Genomic DNA, 10333 nt, shown 5'->3' with positions numbered 1-10333 from the left:
CACTAGATGGAAATATTGCCTCCTTTAAATGTATCCTTTTGCGTCACTATGGTAAAGTACGGCATTAATTTTACTGTATTATTTGAACAATATAAAAGTATAAATCACGTTAAATAATGGACGATTGTGACAAAAATATAAACAACGTGGGAAGTTTGTTTAGAAATAGCCATGTATTGTGAAAAAGACTAGAGAAATATTTAACAATCAAATGAAATTCGCTTTAATTGTTACAAGTCTTAAACAAATCATAGTTGGAGTTTCTCCTCCCCCCACCAGACACGGAGTTATCTATCAGAACTCCGAGACGCTGGACTAAGTTTATCGTATTTAGAAATCCATAGGCTGCAGGTACAAATAAAAAACATCTAATAAATGCATGAAGTTAAACGGGGACAGTGGGGACGGGTCGCCTAATGGAGATCCTGCAGTCCGGGGGCCCGCAGCGGATCGCGCTTGTGGACGTGACTCCCCATCAGGATGGATCAATGCCTGAGTGTCTCTTTCATTTGACTCTTTCTCTCTCCGTCCTCTGCACTCGCTAGCGGTATATCTGGGGAGGGGAGGGGGCACATCCAGACGCCGGTTAGGTCCTCTTCATCTGGGTCGCTCTGGGCCAGGTGCTGGATATGCCATAGCAGGACTGACTTGGGATCGGACGGCCGGGTTTGAAGCGGACTCGGATGTCTAAAAGCTGAAAAAAATCCACCTTCCCCCCAACTGTCCCTTTCTGCGTTTTGCCAAGCTTATAGCTCTGCTTAAGCGGCCTTAAAACACAAAATGTCGACCAGAACGCCATTGCCCACTGTGAATGAGCGCGATACGGAAAATGTAAGTATTTGTAAAGCATCGTTTCATCCCGGGTTCTACGAAACGAGGGGCTTTGCTCCCTTATGGTGTGATTTTTCCCGATCTGCTAACCGCGTATGTTGAAAACGCAAGATGTTGATGCTGCGAAAACGGGGAATAAGCCGCCTTCCCGCGGGAGGTGAGATGGTCTAAGTCGCTGCTGGGATCCATTGGAGCTGCTGGCTTCCAGATAAAGCGATCGGCATCGTTTGCAAACTGCGTCGCCTGACAGTGTGGATCTCATTTACCGGCACCAGGGTTGAAATGGACTCGAGGTCTGACCGCGGCTTTTCCCGCAGTGTTATGCACCGGCGGCAGCCGCGGCTTCGCATACAAGCGCGCATTCGGTAGCAGCGTTAAACTACTGATGGGTCGCTTTGAATGAGAATTTCTGCATTGTGCTTTTGCACTGTTTTTAAACAATGATGTCACGTTGTTACAACAATCTCCTATATTCCTTCTCAAACGCCGTGCAGTAGACAACATTATTTAGTTTCGACAATCGTGAGGTTTTGAAAACCTTTTTTCCTATTCACTACTATTTAGACAGTGAGCTAAATGGGCATTTCAAGCTGTGTACGTCCTGTGAATCAACTGAACCTTCCATCCCCAGTCTAGTGTTAAATTAGGCATTTAGGTCGGAATCGGTAATGTTTAAGATATATTTTTTTATCCACGTCTCTCACTTCGCAGACGTGTTATCGCTGTAACAAAACGATTTTTTATTTGCATTTACATACATGCTGCTGAATTAAACCGTTCTTTTAACCCCTCGAAACAGTGAATTCCCTTGCACCACCCGCACGAGACCTTAATTCTTTATGTCAGCTGTAAAATATTAAGGGAGATATTAGGCTTGTATTAATTTCTGTGGTGGAATATGCTGGTAAATCGGAGTTATTAATGTAAGGCTGGTATCGGCGAGCGTGGCCGATGACGATGCACAGCGTATACAGTGATGAGTCGCCAGAAACGTCCGCAAAATTGCATTTTGAAATGGGTAAGACGATACGTGTATGGTCATTTAAGTAAGCCATATAGCGCAGTCTTAAATGATTTGTTCAGCCAAATCCAAAACAACCATCTACCCTGCACATTTACCTCTGTAGACGTGTGTGAGTGTAGACATTGTCTGCATGGGGGTGACAATATAGACCTAGATGTGACAGTTCTGTCCTGTAAACTGATGAGGGTCTGCGTTACAGTGAGTAAGGGTGGGATGTCCAAAGTTAACTCATTGAGGAGTTTTCTTTTACACTTTAAGGTCTTAATTCTGGGTTTTCTGTAGTTTATAAACTGCTATTCTGACGTAAAAGCTAGGTACAGATTTGGATATGCAGATTGCTCATGATTTATGGTAAGTTGATATAGGCCTATTCATTTTAATGAGTTTTATATTGAACACGTAGGCTTTTTATCAGCCTTTTGTTTTAGGTTTTTCATACGGTAAAAACATGTGTCCCTAAATCTGAGTGTCTGAAATAAACTTTTTCATTTGTGGTGGGCTAAACGGATTTCCCTCGGTGTGTGCGTGAGACCATAATATTGTACCTGCCTGTTATAAAAACTCGTGATGTAGGCCTATATAAAACCCAAGTCTTGTTTTGTTGCGTATCGCGCCAGTCTTTCCGACATACTTATCTAAATTGAAAAAATGAGCCCCGTTTTTACGGCTGATTATTAACCCTTTCATTTCCATCCATGAGTCCCTCTTCCCCGCCCGCAGCGCTTCCAAAGTCTACTTGCATTGCACTGGCACTTTTACATAGCATGTCGGTATACTTTCCTGCTGAGGTGAGCTGAGATCCCATGCATAAAATCCTGACGATCGCAGTGCCCTTGAACAACAGATCAGACTGAACTTGGCGAGGCTGCATTACATCTAATTTCAGCACTGCTACAGATGTAGTACTCATGTACCCATGCCGAAATATTGTAGTGTTTTTCTGTCTTGCCTTCCGCTGTTATCATAAATGAGGATTAGCTAAATAAGTAGCGCCCTCTTATTTTGCATACATTGATCTTTGCTTCTACAGCTCCGAGTCCCGGCGAATTGATGTATGTGCGGAAACCTTTACGACATTTAACGGCTCGCAAACAAACCTATTTAAAAGCATTAAGATCTTTTTCTTGCGAAGGTACACGGAATAGCTACTGGTTTCTTCGGGATCAGGGGGTCTCAGCGTTTTGTTGAGTGTTGTTTTTCTTTATCAGATGTTATCCAAATATATACTATTTCTTTTCTGAAACGCATGGATTTTCATGGTCTAATGATAATTACACCATTAGAGGAAGATTACTGCAATATTTATAACTGATTTAGTACTGAGCTCCGGTGACGGTCCCACCCAGGGCTCGGGATTAAGAGGATTCGTATCTGAGTCAAGGCTATAAAAGAAAGGAATTCTCGCACTTCGACAAGTGTATAGCTCTTTAATCACGATTCATCCTCCTGCTTCTTCTCTGGGCTCGTCAGGCTACACTGATACTTGCTATTTGCTTGTAGCTGCTGTGCGTTACTTTGAATGGGACACCGTAAGCTCGTCTTCGCTCCTGCAGCCAGGAGGTGTTTCAAATAGGGGCGCCCAGGGTGCTCCTGCAGGTTTGGGGATATGACTTATTATTATTAGACTGACAGGCTTGAGCGCCAGGTGAGGTGATTTAACCATCCAAATAATTACGTTGATATAGCGATTAAAAGCTGAGTTTAAGGAGATGGACCAGGGCTGGGCACCAGTGCCGTATGATTCATTAAATGTTATGTTAACTAGCTGCTGGCATGGTTGTATTAGGGTATAGTAACTCAGGTCTGAAGTGGTGCATGAGAGCCCTCACCACTGTAACGGTACAGTGGACCGTTTATCCTGGGCCATAAGTAACTTTTATAAAGTGCACTTCCGACGTAATCAGCCAAAACTGATTTTTTGATGGTCATCAACAATGAAAGTTTTTTTTCCAGTTTTTTCTGTGAAGTCTAGATGTTTAAATACACACTGTTTCATCTGTATGCCCCTTCATCACCACTGCATGGGGCCACACCTGTAATGTGTCAGTTTAAAAACATTTTGATCACCTCTTCTGTTCTGTGGACTGAATTGAGCTAATTTGTTTCTGCTCCCGGTCCAAATAACCTACTCGAGGCTCCCTGTGCTAAATAATTGATCACTGAACAGTATGCATCTGATTGCAGTCAGTGCATGTGGTCACTGTATGAGAGCATAGAACAGCATAGTTAAATCTAAGGATTTCAAGCCTGGTTCTAATCATAGTAGGAGGCCAGTTGAAATACCCCTAGCAGGGGACCTGACCTGTCGTACTCCAGTGAGCTCATCCCACTGTAGAATTAGGTTGTTTTTTTTTCTTTTCAAATTTATTATTAGAAAATTACCTTTATTTGTTTAGCAAGCACTTTTGTCTAAAGCAGCAAATGAGGATCAGAGAAGACCAGTGTCACTGGAGAGACTGGGGTTCAGGGCCCAATGGTGAAATAACACAGCTAGTTATGGGATTTGAACCAGCTGCTGGTCATGCACACAAAGTCCTGAACGGCAGAGCCATGCCCCACCCTGTAAGTAACGCTATTGCATGTAGACTATACAGTGGGACAAATGCAGAAGTATTGTAGTATTTGGAAATATAGCAGTAAAATCTCATATTATTACATGTCCGTGTTAATGGAATAATGACGTTTGCATCACTCATGCTAACAGACGTGAGCTCTGAGTTAAGCCGTGTTCCTGCAGCTGCTACCCCACAGCTGTCCTGTAGTTACTCCCAGTCACTGGCTAGAAGCTCCTCCCAGCTCATTGGAACATCACCTGATTTCCTGACAGCCGTCCTGTACTTACTCCCGCTCACTGGATAGAAGCTCCTCCCAGCTCACTGGTAGCTCAGCTGGCTCCCTGACAGCTGTCCTGTACTTACTCCCGGTCACTGGCTGGAAGCTCCTCCCAGCCCATTGGAACCTCACCTGATATCCTGACAGCTGTCCTGTAGTTACTCCCACTCACTGGCTGGAAGCTCCTCCCACTCACTGGCTGGAAGCTCCTCCCACTCACTGGCTGGAAGCTCCTCCCAGCTCACTGGCACCTCACCTGATTTCCTGACAGCTGTCCTGTATTTACTCCCGGTCACTGGCTGGAAGCTCCTCCCAGCTCATTGGTACCTCAGCTAATTCCTTGACAGCTGTCCTGTACTTACTCCTACTCACTGGCTGGCAGCTCCTCCCAGCTCATTGGCCCCTCACCTGGTTTCCTGACAGCTGTCCTTTACTTACTCCCGGTCACTGGCTGGCAGCTCCTCCCAGCTTACTGGTACCTCAGCTGGCTCCCTGACAGGTGTCTGCTGTGTGTTGTATCACCTGTCTCTCTCCTACGTCACTTTGAACAAGAACATCTGCCAAGTAAGTAAATGTAAAAGTAGATCTTTCCACATTTAATGGTAATGTTGTACACTTTTCTTTGCTGCAGTTTATTTGTGGGTGGAGCCTTTAGTAATTTAGCTGTCTGTGAGAGTAAAAGAGTGTCACAGGATATTGTAGTCATAAGTCAAACTGACACCTTTATTCTTGGGAAAGAGTAATATTGGTGTTTTGTTCTCAAGCTTTTATAACAAGTTTTGCATTTGGATTCTTATCACGGTTGCAAAACCGATTTTATGAAACTTATTCAGCAGAATTTGTTACTAGACGTGGTTCCGGAACCTTTGGTGTAATGCATGTTAAACATTCACAATGGATTATTTTGATCGCTACACTATTTCATCATTATCAGCAGCCATTTATAGTATTTTGCTTCAAAACCATTGTTAATAGTGTTAGTTGCATGTATTTGACACTCTGCATTTTGCCCTCTTAATTAGCTGTAATTTTAACAGAACAATGCTAGGCTACAGTTTCCTTTTTTAAGCTGCTGTATAATATCAAGTGCTACTCCTTGTATTACAGGACGGTAGCTGTCGGAGTTGGCCGGGACAGTGTGTGTAACTGTCTTGCACCCTGTCAGTAGATGTATGTCCTGGCTGAAAGTGACCTTTAAACACCCAGTGATTTGTTATTAGATGGGCTTTTCTGACTGTTTTCTTCTCAGGTGTTGCTGCCTTGGAGTTGGGGTAACCATTAATAACCAGCATTTTGAGTTGTGCTGCAGTGTGTCATATGACACGGGTTATTAATCTGCATGTGACACTCCGGCTACCTCAAGTGTCCGGAGGCCTTTTCTACTGTTAAGTGAAACAGCCATAGATCTGGGTGTAGGACTCCATACAGTGCAGTACAGTGCGGTGCCAGTCAGGCTAATAGGAGGCCGCCTAGGGCGCCCCCTTCTGACGGGAGGCCGAATTAGATGGTGCTCCACGGACTGTTAGAAGAATTTACGTCCTCTGTGGTGTCGGCACAGAACAGCAACATGATCATGATAAAGATGGAGAGAGCGGTGACGTAATGGCAGTGTTTCTCAACCTGGCCTGCGGGAACCTCCAGACACTCCACGTTTTTTTTGCTACCAGGAGCTGGGAGGGAGCAAAAATGTGGACTGTCTGGGAGTTCCTGAGGACTGGGTTGAGAAACACTGTTCTACAGTAACTGGTCGGCATCGGAGAGTCTCTGGAAGATTCCACATCGTGGCAGAGGCATGGTATCTGCTGCTTCCCGACTGGGGGCGACGCGATCATTGTCACCCATACAAAGGGGCCCTTGTTGGCCTCTTCCGCTTGCGGGGCACAGTGAGCCTTGTGATCACTCACCATTGGGATGCTTGTGCTCATTTCTTGAGGGTCTTAGAATGGCTCAGTCTGTTACATCTACAATAAAGCCCTCACTGCAGTCCTTCCGTGTTATATTTAGTGGGAAAAGCGTGACACTTTTTACATGGCGTGAGATTGTGGAAGTTCGCTGATGTTCGTCTGTGTGAATTTTCCTTGTCGTCCATATGATTTGAAATAAAAGTAGTGTTTGAATGGGCAGAAAGTGCTTCTTTGAAGGCATGGCTGCCGTGCAGAGCTTTCGGCTTCCTGTCTGGGAAAGCAGCTTATTTCTTGGGTCCCTTAATTAATCACACATCAGGCGAGAAGCCAGAGCAGCGAGAGTTACGGGGCTTCGGGGGAAAATTAGCCTGTGGACGGTTTGGGAGCTGTGGGTGGGTTTGTTGCGCCGTGACACACAGCGACACTGATCGACTTCACCATTTTTTTTTGTGTTTAATGTGCTGAGACTCCATTTGTCTGCCGTTTGTCAAGCTAATTGATTGCTGATTTAGCATCAGACCTAAAACGATCCCTTTCCTACACCTGTGTTCAGTATTAAGCCTGGTAGTTGAGGGTGTTAGTTCTGTCTTAGATTTTTTTTTTCAATCTATTTTTGGCATTTTTAAGAAATTGAAGGCTGTCTTACAGTGAAATGGTATTATACTATTACTTATGTATTAATTAACCACAGACTAAGTATTAGTTACATACTGATCTCATGTTAATTCATCATTAATGAATCATGATGCATGTTTTCTCTCAAGCAGTTACTATATTTGTTACCATAACTGTTAATTCTGTAAACCTTTGTGAACTACTGAAGGAACAAGTTATGAATGACACAAGCAAATTACTGATCTCATGTTTGTTCGTCGTTAATGAATCATGATGCATCCTTTATCTTAGGTAGAAACTATATTTGTTCATAATTTTTACTTCAGTAGTAACTGTGAGTTATTGCTCAATATTTGTCCCCTGTCACGTAATGTGTTGTCCTAGTGGTGTTTGTCTGAGCTGCTGTGAGATGCTGGAACCTCATCATTCCTTTTGAAGGATCTCGCAAACGTGGGACGGGGATCGCTGCTTTGAAAGGCCTGTTTAGTCGTGTCAACACACGTTATGGTGAAGTACGCAGTGCACAGGGAAGTATTACAGGCGCATCAGAAATAAGGGAAGTGCACTCAGATCTGTTACATGTTTGCTGTTGTGTGACAAACATTCTGGTATGGATGTTCCCTCCTTCAAGCTAGAAATGTTATAACATGAGGAATAGTTTTGTCTGTAGGCTGCTGTATAAACCTTATAAAGAAGTTTCCTTCATTATACTGCTTTAGATAAGTAGGCAGATGTTGTTGCTTATTTATGTTGACATTAGCTACATAAAATTGATCAAAAAGCCGTCCGTATCTTCTCAACGAATGGGTTTTATACAATATAAGTTGCCGTAATAATACGTCTCTTGGTATTAATTCGCTTTTGTTATTTTGCTACAGAATTTGCGCTTCTAAATATATCACATTTTAATGATATATTAAATTTCTTCAAAATCTATGCAGGCATTTCTGCTGGTCAGCTCACCAAGCAAAGGCTGTCTCACAGTCACACCTACATTTAGCCATAATTTACAAGTGTAAATGTCATCAGTTCATTTTTTTTTGTCAATGATTTGACTACGGACAGTTTTCCTGATTTTTAATGACAAAGATTATTAAATAAGACTAATTCATATAAGGGTGCCAGTCCAAAATGAAACAGAACAGGTTGTGGATCATTAAAAAGTTCACGTGAAGGACAGATTTTCAGCCACTGCGTAGTATAAACATACCTGACTAACAGCAGGGCTGGGCAGTTCATGAAATTTTAACTTCATCTATGGTTTTGGCTTCCAACAATGATCAAAGCAGAATAATCAAAATAAAATGATTTCCATCCCATTTCCTTTTGCAATGATGCTCCCATTCAAGGAGTTAAAGGAAAGCCATTGTTAACACGACATGTTATTTTTTTTTTTTTTAAAGTTCGATAAATGCATATTTCCAAAGTCAATGAGTAATTGTGTTAATTGTGATCTCGGCATAATAATTGTGATTATGATTTTTGCTATAATTGAGCAGCCCTAGCTAGCAGCCTCACACTGGGAATACTGGCTTTGCTGTTTGTCTAGTATGCTGTGTGAGAAAATGAGCATGTTAACTCCAGGAAGTGTGTAGGACCACGGCCTGGATTCCCAAGCTTGGGGGTTCAGTTCCAGCCTTAGGGAACCTGCAAATTGTCCCTGTGCTCAAATAGATTTATTTCTGGTGCTTTGATCTCTGGTGGTTAATGGGGGCTTCAGGATTACCCCAGTGTTTCCCCCCACCATTATATTAGGGGGGCGCACCACCCACCCAACAGCACCTCCCGCCCCCCCTTGACGGTTAATTTAATTTAATTTAATTTTATTTTCTATATAGCGTCAGATCACAACAAAAGTCATTTAAGGTTACCTTTCCTATAGAACAGGTCTATACATTGTCCTTTTATTAAACAAACTAAATAGCCTTATCTTATCTTATTTACACAGCAGCTTGTCATTTCTCTCTACACGGTTGTGCATTTACAATTCTCCTCTGCTCTCTGTATTGTGCAGGGTGAAGCTCCGCCCACCAGGCCCCAGGCCTTAACTGTCATAAAAAGAAATGTTGTGATGTTTAGTTAAGTTCTTATATTGACTGCTGTCATTAAAAGAAACACATGAACACCATGAATCCTGTAGGTGACCCCCCCCCCCCACCCAAAGCTGTAAACCTAGGGGAAACACTGTACCCTGTAGGTGTCCCTGTCCTGTGCTGGACTCCTACCCAGGGAGTGAGACCCTGTACTGGATGAGCGGTTATAGACAGAAACATTCAGCCCTCTTACTGGCTCCATGTGATCAGTTACCACTCGGGATTCAGCTCATTCAATCTGTGCATCTTTGTGCAGATCTATCGAATGCATAGAAATTCCACTTAGACTAGACTAGGGCTTCTCAACCTTCTGATGTCTGTGGACTGGTGCATGTTTTGCAAAAATGTTTCAGACTGGTAAAACTTGTTGATCTGGGTGGGTGCTGGTAATTAGTCTTAATAAGTTTAGCCCTGGCTTGGAAACCTCATTTATTTTTGCAAATTAACCAACCCCTCTCCCAGCCCCCCCAGCTTTCTGTGGACTGGTGCTTCAGGGTTGGGAAACCCTGTACTAGATGACATAATGTGCTCATGAATATCATGTTTTAATTTAGAAATATGTGCAGATTGGACTTGTTTTTCTGCAGGGACGTGGCTCTGTCGTACTGCGATGTGTCTAAGGGCCTCCCAGTGTCTCCACCTCCCTCTCTCCCTCTCTCCCTCTCTCCCTCTCTCTCCGTTTCTCCGCTGGCAGCATAAACAGCCGTCTCCTCTCTCCGCTTCAGACGTCAGAGCCGGTTGCCTGGCGCGCTCAGTTGCCTGGGACGCCCGCACACTCGCTCCGCGGAACTCCAACCCGGCTTTTGTTCCCTCGCTGCACTCAGAGAGGAGCCGTCAGGCCCACAAAGCCGCGGACGCCAAGTGCGGGGAGTGGGGGGGGGGGGGGGGGGGGGGGGGGGGGTCCTGTCATTCGTGCCATAGTGTCACAAACTCAAGTATCTGAAGTTTGAAACATGGAGTTTTATTGAGAAAAAAAAAACATCTGTAATTATTTGTAATTATGTTTACAGACTGATTAATAAGGCCACAACATA

General features: G+C 43.7%; 1 protein-coding gene across 1 annotated transcript in view; it reads left to right on the top strand.

The window, feature by feature from the left end:
• The first annotated feature begins 250 nt into the window (after nucleotides 1-250).
• The window catches only part of mark1 (MAP/microtubule affinity-regulating kinase 1), an 80585-nt gene continuing 70502 nt past the window's right edge, over nucleotides 251-10333 (top strand). The window contains 1 exon segment of the mRNA XM_048987387.1: nucleotides 251-831. Coding sequence (XP_048843344.1) covers nucleotides 781-831 — 51 coding nt within the window. The 5' untranslated portion in view covers nucleotides 251-780.

The sequence above is a fragment of the Brienomyrus brachyistius genome, chromosome 20 (assembly GCF_023856365.1).
Source record: "Brienomyrus brachyistius isolate T26 chromosome 20, BBRACH_0.4, whole genome shotgun sequence".
NCBI classification, from domain to species: Eukaryota; Metazoa; Chordata; class Actinopteri; order Osteoglossiformes; family Mormyridae; genus Brienomyrus; species Brienomyrus brachyistius.
The sequence above is the reverse complement of the archived record's forward strand: the minus strand, read 5'-3'. Positions and strand labels throughout refer to the sequence as shown.